Raw genomic sequence first — 22913 nt, 5'->3', positions numbered from 1 at the left:
GAACATCTGGAGGGCCATAGTTTGAAGACCCCTGGTCTTAACCATAGCTTGAGGAACTTCATTAAGATATTCCCCAAATGGGTCTCTTTTATGGCCTGCTGCCATTATAGATTTTCTCCTGCAGAGAGAGCATATGATAAACCTCAGCCCATATACACACACCAATTGAGCACAGAATGTCTCCTAATCTCAATTGGAATTTTCCTTCAGGTTAGATTTTCAATTATGTAATTGATCCAATATATTTTCTCTGTTAAATTTTCAATTATGAAACTGTTCTGAAGCGACCATGCTTCTTGAAGAAGAACACCTGGATTTTCCAAAAGTGGAAAAAAACTGACCTTTTTTACCTTTTTGCACAGGAAACAAAATAGAACACATTTCATCAAGCCTTCTTCTGCTTTTCGCTCTTCCCTCCCTCCCCACCTTTTCCCTTCCCACAAAGGAGCCATCCCTCCCTTTCATCCATCCTCCCCTCTGTCCCACCATTTTGCTGCCATCTCCTTCCTCCTTTTTCTTGCAGCCTCAATTTTGCTGCTGATACTTGTTTTATTTATTTATTTATTTTGCTACTGCCATGAGCTACCACCAATAAACTGCTGGGTGAATGTGAAATGTGGGGTAAAATGGAGGCCGTATTGCAGGTTATGCTTAGTTCTATCAATAGAAATCTAAATGCTTATTCCTGATGCTGTTTCATAATAAAGACACCAACTGAATACAGAGTCTGTTATTGAACAGTCAAGGGGCATGACACATACATGTGTATCTTCACAATCAGCTTTTCTTCTGCTTCTGCATGTTCCTAGCTTTGAAGTAGCATTATACAGAATGGAGTTCTTATACACTATATTCCTTAGGACCATCAGAGCTGTGTTTCAGTGGTTTTCAGTAACTGTATATGGGAACATTATCATCTAAATCCATGGTGGTGAACCTATGGCACTCCAGATGTTCATGGACTGCAATTCCCATCATGGACTACAATTCCCATCATGGACTGCAATTCCCACCATTTGGCCATGCTGGCAGGGGCTGATGGGAATTGCAGTCCATGAACATCTGGAGTGCCATAGGTTCGCCACCACTGCTCTAAATAGTATACATGCAACAAGTTCATACACAAGTATTTGTATATGACTGAACAGCTGGTCAGGAACTTCTTGCTTCTGATGCAGCCTCTGCTGCAGAAAGGACATTGAAAATACTTTTAACTATCAGCTTGTAATCGACATATGCCCTTGAAGTTTTCAAAACTGTTCACATACAGCAATTATTCAACAACTATTGTGTAGAGGGAGGGTCATATATTGCAGTTTAGCTCTCAATGCGTCCCAGCTATTGCTAGGAATATCTGACATAAGCTGATTATGTACAGTGTGGTTCCCGCAACTTCAAAGAGAATTGTTCTGAAGAGCCTTTGTTTCGGGGCACATTTGGCATTATTACCCCCTTCCCTGTTTGCAGCGGGGCAGGCATTTTACTTGTGTCCCGGAGGGGGGGGGGCATGTTTCACAGGTTCTCTATTTCTATCATGTATACGTGCTTTAATTTTTAATATAATATTTAATCTTATCAATAGATTGATATAATTTATCAATAGATTGATATAACTTATCAATAGATTGATATAATTTATCAATAGATTGATATATTGACATAAAAAGGCAAGGTATTAAAGAAAAATCTTGCCTGAACACAGATTGTCTTTTATGGTGGGAAGTGAGGGGGGAGTAACAGCAGCATGCAAACTGCAAAACTGCAAAAGGTCATTTGTTAAGCTCCCCGGGCTCATGATCGTCTGGCTCCTGATGTGCTGTAAACCCAAGTGACAAGACCAGTGGGCTTTTCCCAGTGTGGTCTGGAATCACTGATGTCTTGTATATAAAACTACAAGGCTGGAGATGTTGATCAAATGCACAGACAAATTGGTTGTTTGGACTGATCGACTAGTCTTATTATTTTTACTTTTTAAGTGTTACTATCCATTTATCAATCTATCAATATGGTTATTTATTTTTTAAATCTAAAGATGTGCAGAAGTGGGAGGTCACGGGCAATAGAAATGATATGGCAGGACAAGAAGTGGGAAGTAGTTTGCAACAGGGCCAAGGGAGAAGTGTGCAAAGCAATGCCAGGGAATGGAGAGGTAAGATTAGACAGGCTGGCTGCGGATGAAGGGAAGAGGTGTGGGGCAAAGCTGTGCCCACTGGCAAACCTGACCTGCTCTGGCAGCAAAGCAGAATTAAAACTGTGCTATAAGTGAGCTTGCTTGCTGCAGAGAGAGTGGAAAGTGAAAGTGAAAGCTGGCCTAGAGCAGGGGTCAGCAAGAGCCATTTGGACCCATTCTCCACAGCCCCGAAGATCTACGGAGCCACCTCTGGTTTGGCCCCTGCACTCCCCTTTCCTTCCAGCACTGGGAGGCAGAGGCGCCGGGCAGGGAAACCCCCTCTGCCCGACGGAGAAGGCAGTCACCTGCACCGTGGGGCACAGGGGGGATGGCATCTGCGGCCTGTCCAGTGCCGCCGCCTCTCGTGCTGCAGGAGGCAGCAGTGCTGGGCAGGGAAACCCACCTCTGCTCCGTGGGGCAGAGGGGGGATGGCGGCCACGGCCTGCCTGGTGCCGCCGCCTCTTGCGCTGCGGGAGGCAACGGCGCCAGGCAGGGAAACCCCCTCTGCCCCAAGTCGCCTGCTCCATGGGGCAGAGGGGGGATGGCGGCTGCGGGGATAGCAGAGGGGGGATGGCAGCTGCTCTGGAGGGACAAGCCCACACTACCCTCCGACCTCCAGGTCATGTGGAGCCGCAGTATAAGGCTGAAAGAGCCACATGCAGCTCTGGAGCCGCAGGTTGCAGACCCCTGGCCTAGAGGAAATAGGTCCATATAAGAAATTTTGCCATGGTGTTCGCCTCCAACATGCAGCAAACACCTTGTGCCTAATTGGCCATACTGCGGTATTTTCTTCTGTTAAAAGCAATAAGTAACCTCATATTTTACAGATTTCTCAGTGTTACAAATCAAGGGAACACTTCATTATTAATCTATTCAATCAGCCATCCAAAACAAATCCCATAATAGCATAATGGCAACAATGAAAGTACTCTTCAGAATAAAATTCTATATATTGCAGTTCACTAAACAAACCTTTCCATAATCATCCAGTGTGTTTATCTTTGTGGAGATTTAAGTTCGTATTTGCAAGCTATTTTAGTTTTATATATGAAAGGAATCAGGAATGTATAACGAATTGGATCACACAAGTCACTGAACATCCTAATCTTTGTGTTTATAAACCAAGGGAAATAGGAACTTGTTCTCATATTGAGTACCAAATTACAAAGTTCAAACAAATCTTCATGTAAGAGATGCAGAATGATGGGCACTCTAAATCCTAGCTCTTCAACCAAAACTTCAGCTGCTATTGTCCTGTCTCAGATCCACTAAAAACAAACCGGGATAGTCAAAGGGGGTTAGAGACTGAAATACATAAATCCTCCAGTTATTTGTACTTTGTTCAAGATTATTTGAACATATTAACAAACTTAAGACAGACCAAGAAGAAATTGGTAGTAAAAACCAACTTATTCTTACCGTCAGGTTATGCCAGTTACTCCAACTATTACAGGGCATTGTCAGGAGCTTTACAACTAATAGTGTCCTTCTCCAACCATTATTTAAAATAATAAAAAAGACATCTGTAGGTAAATTAAGATGGATTGAGAAATGGAGTACAGTGTATCTGATGACTACTATGTCACTACTTAAGCTCAGCAAATTTATTTTCCTTCACTTGCAAGTGAACAAAAGGCTTTCCCTGAAGATTGGGGGATAGTTGGGGGAAAAGTACAATATTCCATGGCAGGTTGCAGCTTGGGATATGCTGAAGTCACCTCCTTTCTTCTAGCACAAGCTGTTCCACAAATGAAGCAAGAAGTCACAAGATTAAGGAGAGGATTTCTTCCCATTCCATTTATTGACATAGTGTCTCACACTGCATTCTATTTTACTGCATTCTAGGTCCACTGACCTTCAACAGTTGCTTTTTCAGGAAATGCAAGAGAACGAGAAAAGTGCTATTCCCAGGGACCATTCATGGTTCTCGGATACAACCCAATGTTTCTCCCACATTACCTTCATTTCTGTAATGGTTTATATCATTCGAAACAACTACTTGAATTGTTTCAAGAGCTTATTACAAAAACTGATATTCTAAACAATTATAAAACAATTACTGATATTCTAAACAATTACTTCTTGGCAAAATGGAATCAAAATGTATCTTCAGTCAAAATATTATTCCAATGCATTAATAAATCAGTTGTGAAAGATCCCAATACTATTACTTGAATGCAGGTTTGAAGCATGGGAAGCATACCAAAACAGAAGTAAAACAACAGCTAATCATTACTGAACAACTTACATATCTTTTATAGGCCAATTCTTCCAGCTATAAATGTTACCTGTTTTTTAAAAATACAAGACAAAATAGAAAATCAGATTCTTCATCTACAGTCATCATTACATGTCTGGATTTACCATTTAAAAGACTTTAGGAATATCTATCATACTATTTACAGAAAGAATAAACCTAGAAATGGACAAAATGGAGGAACCAGGTTTGATTCCCCGCTCTGCCGCCTGAGCTGTGGAGGCTTATCTGGGGAATTCAGATTAGCCTGTGCACTCCCACACATGCCAGCTGGCTGACATTGGGCTAGTCACAGCTTCTCTGAGCTCTCTCAGCCCCACCTACCTCACAGGGTGTTTGTTGTGAGGGGGGGGGGGGAGGGCAAGGAGATTGTAAGCCCCTTTGAGTCTCCTACAGGAGAGAAAGGAGGATATGAATCGAAAACTCTTCTTCTTCTTCTTCTTCTTCTTCTTCTTCTTCTTCTTCTTCTTCTTCTTCTTCTTCTTCTTCTTCTTCTTCTTCATATTTAAAAGAGAATTCTCAATATGTTTAGTTTGTATAAATCTGGGTTTTGAATAAATGGTATCCTTTTATGTGTATAAACTGTGAGAAATGGCACCCATAGCTTATGGGGGATGCTATTGATACAGCTTTTAAACTCAGTTTTTCTATGTAGGCAGAACTGAAGTAGACAATTACAGCTGCATATCTATATATCTATATATCTCTGTATATCTATATGTCTATATATATCCGTATATCTATATATCTGTATAAAAAGTAGAGAGGATACTGTGAAAATGTATCTGCACTCCTCCACATGATGGAAGCCAGCCCCACATGATATCAGGGAGGAGTGAGACTGTATTTCCTGAAAATCCGTGCTTGTAGGTTTGGCAACTTTCAGGTGGAAGCTGGAGTTCTCCTGAAATTACAGCCAGTCTTCAGATTAGCGATTAGTTCACTTGGAGAAAATGGCCGTGTTGAAAGGTGGTTTCTGTGGCATTGCATCCATCAAGGTCTTTGTCCTCCTTAAAGTCCACCCCACACACCATCCCAAATTTCCAGGAATTTCTCAAACTGGAGCTGGCTACCCTTGTGGCTTGTGTCAGGTTGGCTAGGCTGTTGCCTACTGCATCCACCACACTGCAGGGCATCCTAAAGGTTGCTAGGTGCACTGCCAGCCTTGCCATAAGCCACGGAGACAGTAAAAGCCCTGACTTTGGGAAAGTTGGCACTGAGGGGTGAATCAGCAGCAGTGACCTTTCAGGCAGAGGGCCTCTGTCCTTTTTCTACCAGTGACTGACAAACTACAGGGAAGTTCCCTCTCCCAGATAGATTTCTAGTAATGAATTTACAAATTTGACATCATAAGCACTACAAATGGATGAAGGTGGCCATCAATGGCTATTTCTGGATAGCAGAAGGAGGATTTGCATTGCTATCTGTCATGCTGGGATATCTCTCACCTTCCCTATACCCATAGACAGGAATGTTCCCTAATTCTTCTGTAATTCACTTTTTCTGGCCATCTCTGGTCAGTTTTACTTTGAAGAGCCCAATGTATCTCAGATCTTGTTTCTTGTTGGTCAGGCCTACAAATGTCCCAACTGAAATGATACCAGGAGTAACTGGTTTTTGTTTTCTGGAGAAACTGGCTTTGCTAAGTACATTAATCAGTAGTACTCTCCTTTAAAAAAATCTTGGCAGCATGCTTTAGATAAGGTTCAATTACAAGCCCTTGCTGGCTTATAAATGTTACCTGTTTTTTAAAAATGTTTCTTACCACTGATTATGACACAGTATTCTTATAATATAGGTGATTCCATGCTACCAATAGATCACTTTATGAATAGAAATGCTAGATTATCAACAGATTACTATTAAATTGTATTCCATAGGGCCATAAATCTTTATTCAATACTAGTAATCAATCAGGAGTATTGATATCCTTCGTTCTATGTGTGAAAAGCATAGGAAATTATTAGCCTCTTGTGGTCTAATAGTCTGAACATCATGAAACCAAATACAGATACTGTCTTTATTCCTTTGGGACGTCTCCCTGCCCCTGCACTTATTAAATAATCATGTTTCACTACAGCGTGTACATAAAGTTCAGTAACTAGGAGGCAACTTATTTTGACTTGCAATAAATGGACCTAGTTTGAAACACATGGTTTTCTGGAGTTGTTGAATAGGGTAACATACTAGTGCAGATGGATGGAATATACTTTCTAACATGCTAGAAATCGTTGGCTAAAAATAGATCTACTGGAGGTATAAAGTCAGCATGGCCTGTGGAGAATGTGGCTAGCCTGTGCTTCAGTGACAGACATCATTACAGCCAGCTCCTTTTATACAGCTGAAAGGATTATGGATTAGGGTAATTTTAGTCTGCTCTAGAAATGCTGTTTTTACATTCAAATAGATTCTAATTAAAATGCATTGTTCTTTTAAATTTTTTTATAAAAATACAGATTTCTGATCTTCATGAGTACTTAGAAACTGTGAAACAAACCAAATAATTCCTCTCCTTGAAGGAAAGTAATGAACTCAGATTCTAAAAAAGCTAGAGTGTAAATTGTTGAGAGCTGATTAGATTTTTACTGTATTTGGAAATAAACTGTATATGTTTTTTAAAATATGTAATTACCATTTTATGGAGTCTTGGCTTTTTCCAGTTGAAGAACAATAGGTTCTGCATGCCTTGATGGTAAGTTTTACCTTGAAGTCTTGATTTAAGGAAAGGTGGAGCAGCACTATTTCCTTGTGACTTGATTTCCTGTGCATGCAATAGGGAAATTGATGTTTACAAATGAAGAAAGTTTTTGAACCTTAAGTTAAAAATCAACACACATCATTCTGTGTACGTAGTTAAGAACAAAGCATTTCACTCTGTTTTCGGATGACCTCTGTGTGGAATTGAGAGAAATTCGCTTTACAACCTGATTTACTGGCTTATGCCCAAAGCAGTTTTTGTGTGTATGCATTGTTTGCTTCAGCTCTCAGTGGCCTTTTCATTCAAGAGAATACGATAAATGTGGCAAGCTGGATTTCGAAAAGGCCACAGATGATCATTGCCTGACCAAAAAACATGGAAGACACCTTCATGTTGCTTTTGCTGATCTTTCCTCTGCTTTTGATTCTATAGAGCAAGCAAGATTATATGGAGCAAACTGGATAAAAGTAATATTGATAGAAGGCTTTTTAGGCTGCTGAAGGAATTACATTCCAACCTCAGTAAGAGTTAAACTCATATGGCTCCCTTATAGACCCTATCCTGTTAGGAAAGGGTGTCAAACAAGGTTGTTTGCTGGTCACTTTTTTGTTCAGAGTTCATATTAATGATTTTATTTGAAATTTTAGAATTTCTTGTTGTCAGGCCGGAAAATTTCCACTTTGTACACAGATTGTTAGATTGGCTGATTATCATGACAGAGAGAAGCTGAGAATTAATTATAATAAGACAAAATTGTAGGTTTTGGAAACAAAAGACGCAAGCACAGATGTACTATCAAAGCCCATAAAATTGAGCAATGCCCTTCTTTTAAATATCTTGGCATAGTCTTTCAGGCATCCTTGTCCTGGCAAGTGCACCTTAACACCAACTTATCAACAGCTCGCCACTCAATGGTGACTTTTTAAAATTCTTCTATTCATAGGGTGAAGAACTCATTGCCCTATTAAATGCTCATTAATGGACATTAATGCTCATTAGTGAAGCACTCATCAAAGCATTTCAGGATAAAGTCAGCCTGCAGCTTTTGTGTGGGGCTGAAATTTGGGGATGGCATGGGAAATTTCTTGCTCAACTCGAAATAATTCAAAACACCTTAAGGAAAATCCAGGGACTTCCCCAGGGCACTCTTGCTGCATTTCTGAGGCTAGATGTTTTTCTCCCCTGTATCACCACAAGAGTCCCAACTGAAATTATTAAAGCACTATAGGAAACTTGACAGCATCAACAAAGACTCTCTGGAAAAATACAGTTTCCAGTACTTCAAAGAAGGGAACCAGATGTCTAAATTAATGTCTCCAATTTCGCACTTCTATTCCCTTCCTTCTATAGAAGTTGTAAAGCTTTGGGACTTAAAAGAAATCCATAAATGGCTTTTTGAAAAAGATGCCCTTTGCGATATTAGTATGGCTCATCAATCAAAATGTTCTTTGTTCTATTCTCAGTTTCAGAAAAATAAGTTCTTTTGCTACTTAGCTGAACTTATCACTGCCTCATTAAGAAAAGCATTCTCTAGTGCAGATCTTTAAACCATGCCATCTGAGTTCCTACAGGGCAAATTCCAAAAAACACCTGTGGAACAACATCTTTGCTCCTGCGTCTCATATTGTCCACTATGTTTATATTGTTCTTTCTATGTACCCATTCGCCATAAATTGCTGAACCAATTACTGGCAAATTTTTTCTAGTTCTGATGAGGAATGCATTAGCTTTTCATTGGCTGATGCTATCCTGCTGTGACTTTTAAAGTGGCTACTTCCTTCTTTTTAGTAATTAATATTGGAAAGAAATCAGTACTTGTTAATTCTGTAAGAATCCTGATTACTGATTTACTTTATGGGTTTTATTCAGAGGTGGGATCCAACCAGTTCTCACCACTTCTCTAGAAGTGGTTACTAATTTTTTCTGAATGCCGAGAAGGGGTTACTAAAGCAACCTCCCAGCCCAATAGGGACTGGAGGTGCGTGTGTGCGGCGGCGCCACTGTTTGAATCCCACCACCATCGGAACCTGTTATTAAAATTTTTGGATCCCACCACTGGTTTTATTTGCTTTGTTATATGTTTCTAACATGTTTATTTTAATTGTAATATGCATTGTTAATATATTTGTTTAATGGTGTTATGGCCTATGGCTGCAACAGCAAATAAATGACTAACTGACTGATGAACTCTCTTATGTTTTCTGATGACTGTTTGTGGAGTTGGGAGAAACTTGCTTACAACATAGTGGCTTATGTCCAAAGCAGTTTTTTGTGTCTAATTGTTTGCCTTAGTTTTCAGTGGCCTTTTCATTCAAGAGAATATGATAAATGTAACCTACTCCACTTAGTAGTAGGATCACTTTTCATCTCACTAATATATGGGATTTGCCTGTGTAATTGAGATAAGTAAGAGTATCCTGCAAGACTTTTATTTATTAATTTAAAAACAATTAGACCACGAACAAGCCACAGGAATAAAGATAAACAGCCACTCAGAGAGAAAGCGTTCTTACTATACATCAAGGGACTCAATGACCATATAGGGAAACTGATGAAGAAACATAACCTCCAAACAGTCTACAGACCCACTAAGAAAATTCAACAAATGCTACGTGCAGCAAAGGATTAGAGGGATCCTCTAACTTCTGCAGTAGTCTACCGCGTACCATGTAGCTGTGGACAAGTCTACATAAGGGCCACCAAACGCAGTGCCTAGACAGGAATCAAAGAACATGAAAGGTATTGCAGACTAATTCAGCTGGAAAAATCAGCAATAGCAGAACATGTGATAAACCAAGCTAGGCCCAGAATATTATTTGAAAACACAGAAATTCTGGACCACTCTGACAACCACTACAACAGACTACACAGAGAAGCCATTGAAATCCACAAGCACATGGACAATTTCAACAGAAAGGACGAAACCATGAAAATGAACAAAATTTGCCGACCAGTACTGAAAAACACTAGAATTAAGACAGTGACTAATAAACACCACCCAGACACAGGATGTCTCCAGGCAGTAAGCAGTCAAAGGGATCAAAAGGCCAGGCTACTACTATGCAGATGCTCTCACTAATTGATTATGCTTTTTTCATGGTTACTCACATACTAAAATGGGTGGATCCCACTCAACACATGCAAATCAAGCTTGCTAATTGCACCCTTTAATACTGGTTAAAACAGGCGGATGGTTCTTTCTCCCACCCTGGACATTCCACAGGTATATATACTCCACTTGCTTTATCAGATCCTCTGAAGATGCACAGGAAACATCAGGAGAGAATGCTACTAGAACACGGCCATACAGCCTGGAAACCACACAACACCCCAGTTACCCTTTGCGCAGTAGTTTCATAATACTAGTAAATTTAAAAGATATAATTTCAGAATTGGAGAGGAGAAGCTGAAAAACTAGCATAGATATATCAGAACATTCTAATGTGAAGCTAATTCAGAGATACAACACCCAAAATGATGTAAGATAAGCACCAGGTGAATTGCCGTGGGGAAGAGCATTCCATAACAGGGCCTTTGAGAAGACTGGCTGTGAACACCTGCTGTGGTTCTGAGGTGAGGGCACAGAGAACAAGGCCTTTGAGAAAGGTCGTAAGTGTTCAGAGTTTCTAGTGGGAGTGAGTGGTTCCAGACATTTAAGAGAACCCGCAGTTTGAGCTGTGTCCATAATCAAATAGTAGGGGACGTGTGATACCAGGTAGCTTGTGCAAGTCAGCAACTTTACCGCATAGTTTTGAACTAATTGAAACTTCTGAAGTGTGGGTTAGGTCCACGTTTCAATTTTTGCTAATGAAACGGGGGATAGTTTTTACAGATTTTCCCTACCCTTGCAGTAGTCTTCTTGCTTGTGCCCTGGGCTATTCTTGGAACAGCAATTTTGAGCTCTGTAGGCTGTAGCAGAAAATGGAGTTGTGTTCTACTAAAAGAAAGCCTCTTGGCAAAAATGATCATCAGGATCTAATCCAGTTTTCAGAAAAGTCCTTGCATAGAACAAACTACAGCAGTCCAGTCTGGGTGTGATTTAAAAACATGGAGTGCACTTCTCAAGGAAAGGCTGCAGTCAGAGCTCGGAAACAGCACTTTAAGCACAGCATAGATTTTTTGCCAGCATCTGTAGACATAGATTTAGCAGACACCCCCCCCCCCCCCCCGCTGCATCTCGTGTGGTGTTTCTTTATCAGTGCTCCCTCAGCCTTGCAGGCAGCAGATCTATAGGAGAGGGGCAGGTGGAAAGAAGTCCTCACTGGTTGCTGACAGAAATCATCAGGCCACCCAAAAGATAAAAAGAGACTTCATTGGATACTCTTGCCCCTGGACCAATTTGGTAAAGCAGGAATGGGGAAAGGGGCATTGGAGTCAGGATACTAGGTAACCAGATGAGGCAGGGGGGCCACATGGCTTATGCTCAGTTTTATGGATTTGACAAAATAGCACAGTATGGCAAGGGCAGTGGTGATGCATCTGTTCTCCTGTTACAGAAAGGAGCTTCATTTTTCCAGGAGCTATGGTATCATTTAAATATGGTTGTGCACAATGCAGTCTTTGTATGGTTACTTACAACCCCATAAAGAAAACAAAGCCTAGTTACATCTTGATCTTATCAAGCTCATGTTAGTTGATTCAGGGGCATACAAGCAGTGCCGTACCGGGGCTAAATTGTGCCCAGGGGCATGACCGCCTCACCGCGCCCCCCACCGCCCAGCTTCCTGTGCCCTCCTGAGCCCCACTTACTGGAGCCAGGGAGCCAGCAAGGAGACTGGGGGAGGCCAGGGATCGGGGGGGGGGGGCAGGGCTTGGATGGGTGCTGTGGTGGCAGGCCAGCTTCTGGGCGGGCCTGTGGTGCTCCGCCCTCCCGGCATGCCGGCTTCTGTCCTGCAGGGAGGGTGGGGCACTGTGGGCGCCTACCACAGCGCCCCACCCACCTCCCTGCAAGCTGGCTTCTGCCCTCCCCAGGGCCAGGAGGGGGTCAGAGCTTGGCGGTGTGCGGCTTGGGCGCACACTGCTTTGTTATGTGCAGGGGGCATCCAGCACCCCCCCCCCCACATGATGAAACAGCATGCGCTCAAAGACATGGGATACACCATGACCCCATTAGCAGTATACCACAGCATACATGTATTTGGGTAATTTCAGAAAGATTTGGGTTTTAAAGGAATTCAGAACCTTGCTTAGGAAAGTGCCTGCTAAACTCTCTAAGGTGAGTGGAGCTTGGGAGGTTTCTTCCCAAGAAGGATCATGATCTGAAGAGGAAGTTCTTTGTAGGAATTAAGGATATGAATCCTAGACTGGCCTCTAGGAGTCGCTGCATCTACAAGCTGGGAGTTTTAGGTTCAGAGTGAAACCTGATAGTCTTCATTAATGAGCCCTTGTAAACTTAGTCCAGTTTTCAGAGGGCACCTATCTAGAATCATAGAATCATAGAGTTGGAAGAGACCACAAGGGCCATCAAGTCCAACCCCCTGCAATGCAGGAACACACAATCAAAGCACTCCAGACATATGCTGATCCAGCCTTTGTTTAAAAACCTCCAAAGAAGGAGACTCCATCACTCTCCAAGGCAGTGAATTCCACCTGTAAAGTAGTTTTATCCAGACAGAATATTTGACTTCCCAACACGCTTTAGTGACTTTGTTTCTGAGTTCTGGATTATTCTTTAGAAGCCTCTCCTCCTTTAATAGGCATTTTATTTAGGTGCATGATCAGCCTTTTGAATGTATGCCTCCTTAGCTTTTTTGGGGGAGTAGCAATCTGTGTTTGCCCCTTACAACCTAAACTACAAGTTCTGAGTGCTAGCCATCAAAAACTGTTGATCCGAAAGCTGCTCTCTGCTTTCCTGTTGGCCCATGTTTTTGAGCTCCCCAGTCTTTTTCTGTTTTTAGCATAGGATGTTGTGGGTGCTTTCTCTCATGCCTGGCACACAATACTTTGGTAGCAGTCTTTTCTTGGTGTGGCCATCCTAATTACCACTCTGTTTTCCCTACTTCACAGGCTATTGGGCTGCACCATCTGCCTGGGGAAGTCTTCCCTTCTTTCTGTAACACGACATACTTTGGCTCCTTTGGCTTCACTTTTGCCTGACATATCCCAGACATATCCCTGCTATCTCTGTGTATACTGATGTAGTGGAAATCAGGCAAACTTGATGCCAACCCTGTATTTTTCTTCAACTGCCTGTGAGCAGACTTGATCTCTGAGAGGTTTCATTTAGAAAGGTGACAGGCAAAAATAGATTATGAGAGCTTCCCATTTAGCAATGATTCCTGCAGTATACTTGTTTGACTATGCAACTTCTTTTCTCTAGGAGGTTTAAGACCAAGAGGTTCTTGCCTGGAAAACCCCTGTGCAGCCAGTGCACATCATAGAAAAATAGACCTGAAAGGGACCTCATGCATCGTCTAATCCAATGCCCTGCACAACAAAGGAAATGCAAAACTATTCCCCTAGTCTGTGCTGGACTCTATGCCCAGAGGAAGGCAAAAAACCTTCAGGATCCCTGGCCAATGTGGTCTGGAGGAAGAAGTTCTTTGTAATGTTTAGTTGAATTTTTTAAATTTAGTTTCAACCTGCTGGGTTTTGTCCAACTTTCTAGGGTAAAATAAAACAACTCTGCTCCATCTTCTGTATGACATATCACCTCTCAGTAGTCTCCTCTCCAGAGGTCTCGGCGTGCAGGCAGTGGCCAGTCTCCTTGCAGTCCGAATCTCTCCTGGACAACAGCTGGGAAGTGCCAGAGTGAAGTGGCACCTGCTGGGATTTTCCACTAGCAGCAAGGTGGGAGCCAAGTTCTGGCCCTGTTCAGGGGGCTTCATGGAGAGGATGGGGCAGCTTGCAGGTGACACAGGAGGAGCTGGTAAAAAGAGGTTTCTTCGGCTTTGCTTTTTTCTTTCTCTGCTCTGCATACACCAGCACCAGCATTATTTTCTATTGTGGAAGCATGCTACTTTCACTTCCGCCAAAACACGACTGACTGCACTTAGATCTTTCAGTGGAAAAGGGTATAACCATCGCTATCTCAACCATAGGCCTGGTGGAACATTTCAGTCTTACAGATCATGTAAGCCTCTGTCCCTCTCTGTAAAAAATCCCCTGGTCGAATCCCCACTTGAAAATTGCACGCAGATCCAAACCTGTTTGATGTGAAACCATGTCCTCTTCATTGGAGTTTCTCCCTCCCCACCGCAGTGAGCCCACAGCAGACACATCCGGTTTCAGAACTCTTAGCAATCCCCACCACCAGGGGATCTCGCTTCTCCGGTCTCCCCTGATTGGCTGGCGTGCCTTGATGGGGTGAGACCTTCCCACCCCGCAGAAAATTTCCCAGTTTTGGCGTGAACAAAAAACAACCATGTAAACGTCACACGTTTATCTTTAGGAATGCTTATGCCACTCAATGTGTTACCAGTGATTTTTCACGTTTTATCGTTTAAACATTTGATCGGTAGATCGGTGGACGGTCCCTTGCGGTTGCGCATGCGCAAAAACACGACCAAACGGTAAACCTGGAAACATCCTGTGCGCGCATTTCATCAGCGCAGGGAGCGATGATTGGTTCCCCGAATGCTGCATCATGCTCCGCGGCGGGAAAAAAGTCAAGAGGTTTCAACTCTTGTCCCTCCCCTTGGATCAGCTCAGAACCGTGCCAGTGCTGTCTACTCCACTTGCAACCAGGTTCTGGCGAGACGGTGTTAACAGGGAGAACGAGCTCCAGAAACAGAATCTGACGCAGAAGCAATGAGGTCGTCCAAGAAACCTGGCTAGATTGCGTTCTGAAACCTGGGTAATAACCTGCCAATAAAGGCTTGTGTTGTGGGTAAGAAGGTGGTGGGGATTCGACCCCTGTTACCACTACACATCTCCTTCTGTATTACAGAGCAGAAGCTCTAGCCCTCTCAACCTGAAAAATGAGGGGAGGCTGAAAATTTTCCTTTGTAACTTGTGTAGTCTGAGGGATTAGCCCTTGTTCCATTTGTCCAAAATCAATATCTATGGGAAGACCCTGGAACTGATTACTTAGCAGTAGAGGTTGAGAATATATTTTGGCTTTTTTCCACATGCTATTTTTCTGTGTTGGGTGTGCCCCCATTTCCTCCTCCTACTATACTTGTTGCCCTCTCAAGAGTGCTTTGGGTATTATATGGAACAAATGGGGGCCTGCAAAACTGTAATCCCCTCCCCCCCCCCCCCCCAATCACATTTCACCCCTGCTGCAGCTAGATGGACTTGCCGGTGGCTCTTGAGCACTGCTGTCGCAGCAGAGACACCGTTACCTCTTTCCCTCCCTCTCTTGGCAGGCAGGCATACTAAGGCCTCTGCCAAGAGCCTGCCTCGCCCCTCTCAACAGGTAGGTGTGCCAAGGCCTCTGTTGGAAGCTGCCTCCTTTCCCTCTCTTTCTGAGTGGGCAGGCATGCTGAGACCTCTCCCAGCCTTTCCCGCCCCTCTCTCTTTCTTTGACTTAATGAGTGCACTGAGGCCTCTACCAGGAGTTGCCTTTCTCTTCCTCCTCCCACTCTTGTCGATGGGTACACTGAGGATCCTGTCAGGAGCCCCATCTCTCTCGCCCTGTCTCTCTTAAATGAGGATTAAATTCCTCATTTAAAGAAAAGTTTTTGGATTTTTCTGCAGACCCAGGGGGTCCCCCGAGTCTGCAGAAAAGCCTGTTGGGGGAAAAGTGAGCCCCCATCTGTAGATTTAACTATTTGCAGAAAGGGGGCACATGAGGAAACTAGATATATTGATAAGAGCACCCAGACTTCTACACAGTGGATACAGTGATGGGAGCATTTTAGGGGATTTGGACAAGTTATTAACCCTCTTAGCCTATCCTTTATTACATAGAAATATTTGGAGGTTTCACCCCGAACTTCCTAGGGGATGGGTTAGAATACAATTGTGTTGGATAAATTTTCAGAGTTGAGATCTAGAGTAGCATTTATGGTAAGGAGCTTCATCCTGGATACGAAACATCTTAATAGATACTATTCAGAAAGATGAGTCACATAATTTATTTTATAGCTGCTCCTAGTGTCTTGAAACTTTATATGTAGAATATGAAAAGTATGTACCAGCAGAACGAAAGTCTTTGTTTGATTTAAAATTGTATGTTAGCTGCCGTACCTTGATATAAATCAAGTGCCAGGACTCTGAAAGCTGCTTGTTGCCATTTAGTCTTCAAACTTTAAACAATCCACTCTGTTTAGAACTGTGTTACTTGCCAGCCGTTACAGCACAACCATATAGGGCATGACAGAACTGGTGGTTTTGGAGTGAGATCACAATAAATTTGATTTGCTGCTTAAGTATCACCAATGCATGCAAGCCTTGCATTTTCTCTTGCAGATGGACAAACACAAGTAGTTATATATTTTTAGTTCACTGATTTTCTCTAGAGAAGCATTCCAAAGTCTGTTTCCTTATTCCACGAAGGAAAGGGAACTTGGCTTGGTGATCTAGTAAACCTGAATCACAGAAAAACCTGAAAAAAAGCTGTATTGCCTTTTGGGGGAGAGGGGGTGAAACCCCCCCCCCCCCTGCTTTTTAAGCCATGTGGGGTTTGGAAAGCAAGGATGGAGGGAGGGACAGCATGATCCTGCATGCCAGGCTGAGCTAGCTCACCTTCACATGCAGGACCATGCCCCCATCTCTGAAAAGCAAGGGTGGAGGGAGAGGCGGGTTCAATCTTGCATGCCTGGCTTGGAAAACAAGGGTGGGGAGAAAGATGTCTAGTTTGGCCCCACATGCAGGATCACTCTGTTTTTCAAGCTCTCTGGAAAAACACCAGAGGGGGCAGTTCTCTCCCCCCTGCCATTTCTCAAGCCCAAATGGCAGGATGGAGAAAATTGAAAATGTTCAAGTTCAGGTTTTTTAACCCAAATATTTTCAATAATAACCTGATAGTTAAAATATAGTTAAAAAAACCCCAAACCCAGATCCAAAATTTACTGATATTTTGTATTGATGCTCACGCTTAAAGGGAACTAACTAACTAATCTTACTAGGATGTCACATATTTAGACAGGCTTTGAATTCAGGTCAAGAGTCAGAGTCCATTGATTTTTATTAATGATTAATGTTGGTGTTTAGAAGTCATGTTAAGGGCATTTATCTTCTATCTTCAAGGACATCAGATACAAGATTAAAATCTGAGTGCACCCAATATGATATGTGCTTACGGGTGCAAAATTCAAGTTTCTTATATTCTATTGTTTTCAGTCCTAGAAGTAAAAGCCTATTTTAGGAGGCCATAAAATGGGCTCTAGGATGGGGAGAGAAAAAGTGCCAGCCATGTCCCTGCCTGCCATCTCCTGCCCCACCACCTGTCCTACCTCCCACCACCTGTCCTACCCCCCACAGCTCACCCATGTACCGCCTCTTGGGTTAAGTGTTTGGGACGGGGGAGGGTGTGTATGTGAATGGGGAAGAGGATTGTGGCTTGCCACCCCTATTCCAGCTGCATGGCTTGGTTTTTTGGTGGGTTGAGGGTGGATGGAAGAATGGGGAGGACTTCTGGAAGGGCTGGCTTGGTTTGCGGGGTGGGGGCAGGGGTGGGGGGGCTTCGGGGGGTGCAGGGGATTGGGTTTTAAAAGGAGGGTGGATGGGGAGCAGTTCTGGTGGGGAGAGCAGTTTTCTGCTCCTGTTCCAGTGATGTGGCTTGGACTTTTGGTGGCAGAGGGTGCACAGGGTGATGGGGCTTGTGGAAGGGCTGGCCTGGTCATAGGGGGATGGGAGATGCAGGCAGGGAAATGGAAAGGCTTCTGTGGGGGCCTGCAGGGGCTTGGGTTTTGGGGTGGATGGTAGCTGGGCAGGGGAAGCTGGACACTGTTGGCGTGACTCCCACTGGGAGCGTTGCTGCTGGCAGGTGTGGCTTCCCACTGCTTTTCTGCCAAGCCTGGCTTCTTCTTTGGGTCAGAGGGAGGGTAGTTGAGGAAGGGAAAGGGTGCTGGCAGGTGAGGAGGCTGGCTGGCCTCTCGCTCTGTTTTGTTGTGACAATGGACCAGTGTGCGTGCAGGACAGTCCTGTTCACCCATTGGTTGAGAGTTCATCATTGCAACACTTTGTATATTCCTGAATTATATAATGGGTAAGATTAAGCTTGGACTATTTGGTATTCTGAGAACGTCTTGTTCCTAAGGCTTTTTGGAGCAGCTTATATGTAATATATTTGAGATCTAAAATCTTGATAGACTTGTAATACCTTACTGGTTGTTTACTTGGAGGATTATTGACCATTAAAGTTCCCTCACCCTATTTATGTAATATCTGTGCATTGTCATTCTTAATTAGTAGTGTCTATGTAGGAAAATTGCAAGTCAAGAGCATTAAATAGCTGTGTCTGATAAGCGAAGCTGTAAGCTGAAACAGTTTCATACTATATATGGAATTTGTGCATATGAGGGAAATGTAACATTAGTTTTTACTGTGGATTGTCAACCAGTGCTTTTGGAAGGTATCCAGTGCTTAGGAAAAAGATTTACAATGGGCTAAAAAGTCACCCTGCAATTTGGAATGAGACATTTGTGTGGGGGTGTCTTGGAGCTATATCTGGGTACTATGAATCCAAAAAAAGTGGCTGATAATTCTACGTGATTAATTTTTCTTCAGAATGTTCTTTGGTTGTTTGGATTGTGTCACATTTGGAGGGAAGAGCAAACTTGGAAGCTACATGAATATTGCTGCCATTCCAAGAACTGTAAAAGCTTCAGTTAAAAGGGCAGAAACCTAAGGAGTTAGTTAGAGATGAGTTAGCTTGTTTGTGACAGATGTAGCTAAGTGGTGATCTGAATTTGGCATTCCACTCTCCGTACTTCTACTACTACTGCTATAGCAAATGCTGGCTGTCTAGTTGTGTCCTCTGAAAATACAGTTTCATTCACATGCCTCAAACCATATCAGTAACAGTACATTTGAGAAGCCTGTATAGCTTTGAATAGGTAATACTATAAATTGTTGTTCTCTCGATACACTTTGTATGCCGTTAATTGACCTAATAACACAACTATATCTGAGCATGCTTTGGATTAAAAGGAACAATTGTTGAGGTACACCATTTTTGCTCCTATTTTGTGTTCCTGTGCTGAATAATAGGTTGATTTTAGATTGCATGATTATGGAGAACTGTAAAATATGCTACACTAGCAAAAATAAAAACTATTGCAAAATGCAAAAAAATGTACTGATAATTTTAAATGCAATTTAACAGTAGGATGACCCCAACATGTTTCACCCCAAAGCACTTTCTCAAGAGATTAAACTTTAGCATCAGGTGGTATTGATGGTAAAGTTTGATCTCCTTAGGAAGTGCTTTGATGGAAAATGCTTTAGGGTCATACCGTTACCAGATTGCATTCAAGATTCTCTGTGCCCATTTTGTATTTTTGCATTTTGCAATTGATTATGGAGAACATGAGAGGAGACAGCAGAATGGCTGACACTTTGTTGTAGGATTCTCTCAATGTGTTGAGAAGACTGATCTTGGAGCATCATGCAAGGCTAATAAGAGCATTATTCCATCTCCCAAGCCTTTGGAAATAAAGTTTAATGCTGTATTACAGGAAACATTGTGGAATGTGCATAGCAATACACACATTTAAACTATAAACATTTATGCATGGCTTTCTGTTTGTTGAATGTCTTCTGCATAGTGCTTATCTTTTATAGACACACAATATGTTTGATATTTTAAAAAATGTTTTCTGTTGACTTGCCTTGTTACAGGATGTTCAGAAAGAAAAAGAAACCAAAGAAGCAATAAAGGAAAAAGTCCAAATTTACAATTCAGATGTTTCTGACAAGCTAAAGATGACCTTGGTAAGAATTGTGGGACTTTAAAAAAATTAATAATCACAGAAGATCTGTGGAGGGGCCGTAGAATCATTACATCATTATTAGCTCATAAACAGAGATACATTGCAAAGTGTTCTCTCAACAATGATTTTCTTTGCTAAAAATCTGATGATACTCAGCACAGAGGTTTTAAAAGCATTGATAATAGACCTGAAGTGAACAAATGCTTGTGAAATGATAGTGATTTCTCCGTTCCCAAATTTAGTAACACCATCTGTTTATCGTTGAAGGATTTTGTGATCATAATCAACTGGCTGGTTATGGGTTTTCTGGGTTGTGTGGCCACAGTCTGTTAGCTTTTATTTCTAATGTTGTACCTGCATCCATAGCTGGCATCGTCAGAGGCATGTCATGGTAAGATGCCACGAAGAGAAACACATCTTCTGTGACAAGCCTCTAAAGATGCCAACCATAGATGCTGGTGAAATGTCAGGAACAAAAGCTACCAGACTACAGCCACACAGCATGAAAAAAACACAACAGCCAGTACCATCTATTGTTACTATGTAACCTGTCAAATACACTGACAACATCTAAATATACATAAACTGGGTTTCCATGCTAACCCCTTGTTTCATATAATTATCATTGGATAATAATAGGATATATCCAACTGTCCATGGACTTTGCAGAGCAGAATTTGACCATGTCCTTGTCCTGCAATGGTTAATTGGGCCCCCTATATTTTTGTTTCTCGCCAATCAACAGAGGGGTAGGGAAATAGCAGAAGTCACTATCCCCACTTTCAAAGAAGCGCTATGATGCTATTGGAATGGTATGATTAATACATGCCATTATCTCCTTAAAAGAAAGCATTATATTGCTATGGTGCTTTTTAATTTCATTTTATTCCTTTAGAATCTCACTGATGTACAAAACAATCATGTTCTTCATTTTTTGGATGGAAGGAATAAGAATACTGAGACAAATTTTGCTGCCAAGAAAGTGATCTTTTACTATTACAATTACAAAAGTCTCTAAGTAAATTAAATGATGTGCTTTGTTGTAGAACTCCAATGGGGTATACACTGGCTTTATCAAAGTTCAAATGGAATTGTGCAGGCCTATCACTGTGCGGGCTTCTCTGAATCCAGGGAAGCACATCAACAATGAGACGGCATTTTACTTGCCTAAAGGCTGCATGAATACTCTTCACATTAGCAGCACCAACACTGTCCGTGAAGTTATCGAGGCTCTGCTCAAAAAGTTTCTGGTGGCTGATAATCCTGCTAAGTTTGCGCTTTATAAACAATGTCACAGGGAAGATCAAGGTATGCTCTTTGATCTTTTGAATATTAGTAATAAATAAGAGTGATCATTTGTCTGGGGAGAGGGTAGGTTTCATGGGACATCACCATGTTGCTGACATACAGGTGAACTGCAGAGGAGCAGGGAGGGGAGACCCTTGAAAGTGGAGTAGTTTTAGAAAAGACTGGACTGTTCACCAGCATGTATATTAACTATTTTAAAACTTATTTTTTTCTGCTTGATATAATTTTGAGCACGGAGGCTACAACTATTGCAGAATCATTGGTTTGACTGTCTATGAGCTCATACAAGGATAATAAGCAAAATTCCTGTGCTGAATCAAATGTAACACACACACCCCTCATTTGATAGCTTTCCTTGTTTTTTTTTAAAAAGGGTGTTTGTGTGTGCGTGTGCTCGTTTTTGCTCAGAGATGCTTTGCTTTTTATTAATAGAAACAATTATTGCACCCCCAGACTGGGGTAGCCTGAAGTAGCCCAATTCACATGAGATCTCAGAAGTTAAACAGGGTCAGCACTGGCTGGTATTTGGATGGGAGACAATCAATGAAATCCAGGGTTGCTACTCAGACTGCACAGACTTGCCTTGAAACTCCTTAAGTTGGCTGTAACTAGACAGCAAAAAAGAAAATAAATATATTCTACTTGGTCTGTATAATGGAATTTGGTTTTGTGGGGGTTACACAGCTGTGATGCTCAATCAGTGTTTTATCATATTTAATTTTAAATCACGGTGTATAGAATTAATTGTTATTTTATTATTTTTTCTTGTCTGCAGTTTACATGTGCAAGCTCTCAGAAACAGAACATCCCCTTTATTTGCGATTGATGGCAGGCCCAAGAACAGATATGCTTAGTTTTGTTCTACGTGAGCATGAAACTGGAGAGGTTCTGGTAAGCGGTACCTGTGCTTCTAATGTGCAGGATCTAAATTAAACATTTTCACAGATGCAAGGATTTTTACCCATGGAGCACAATTTTCCTGCTTCCTCCTTCTAACAGTAGCCTGAAATGCCCCACAAAATCATGTTGCTGGGGGTCCCCTCTACTCCAAGTGCAGGATTTCAGGGAGAATTTGGAACTGCAGTAAGTGGTAGGAAAATTATGCTCTGTGGGCAGTTGTTCTTGTACTTGGGGCAATGTTTGTCTGGACCTACCCCCCTAGTTGGAAGAGACCTTTAGGTTTCCTAGGATTACTATCCTCAGGGCCACGGTATACAGCTGGAGAACCTTATGGTGGTCGGCCGAAATCCAAACTGGATGGAATCCTTAGTTTTTATGTATAGCTGCCTTGACAGAAATGTGCACTATATGCTCTCCCAAGCCATTTTTAATTGTTCACAGTAGTGCAGTGGAACTTTTATGGTCAGCAGTTACTAATTTTCTTCTAAGGGAAAGTATGTACTACTGGCAAAGGTATGGATGGAATTATGTGAATGAAGGAGAAGAACGAGTGTTTAATAAATACTTCACTCATGTTCTTTCCCTCCTCCTCCTGGCAACTGGTAGTTCATGAAGTTGAACTTACAAAGTTGAAAAAAGTTCTAGGCCACCATGATGGTGCAAGGTAAAATCAGAAGGCAGAACTGAAATCTGTTCACTTAATTGAACTTGTTTGTGATAGATACCTGGGTCCTAAGGACTGGATGTACACATTTCTAT

General features: G+C 42.1%; 1 protein-coding gene across 1 annotated transcript in view; it reads left to right on the top strand.

Annotated features, from left to right (window-relative positions):
- The window catches only part of RASSF3 (Ras association domain family member 3), a 31476-nt gene that overhangs the window by 5589 nt on the left and 2974 nt on the right, over window positions 1–22913 (top strand). The window contains exons 2-4 of the mRNA XM_048499174.1: window positions 19855–19947; window positions 20993–21254; window positions 22030–22145. Of these exons, the coding sequence (XP_048355131.1) occupies window positions 19855–19947; window positions 20993–21254; window positions 22030–22145 (471 nt within the window). The remainder of the gene's footprint in view (window positions 1–19854; window positions 19948–20992; window positions 21255–22029; window positions 22146–22913) is intronic.

This window comes from Sphaerodactylus townsendi, linkage group LG06 (genome assembly GCF_021028975.2).
Source record: "Sphaerodactylus townsendi isolate TG3544 linkage group LG06, MPM_Stown_v2.3, whole genome shotgun sequence".
NCBI lineage: Eukaryota > Metazoa > Chordata > Lepidosauria > Squamata > Sphaerodactylidae > Sphaerodactylus > Sphaerodactylus townsendi.
This window is presented reverse-complemented; position numbering and strand designations above follow the sequence as displayed.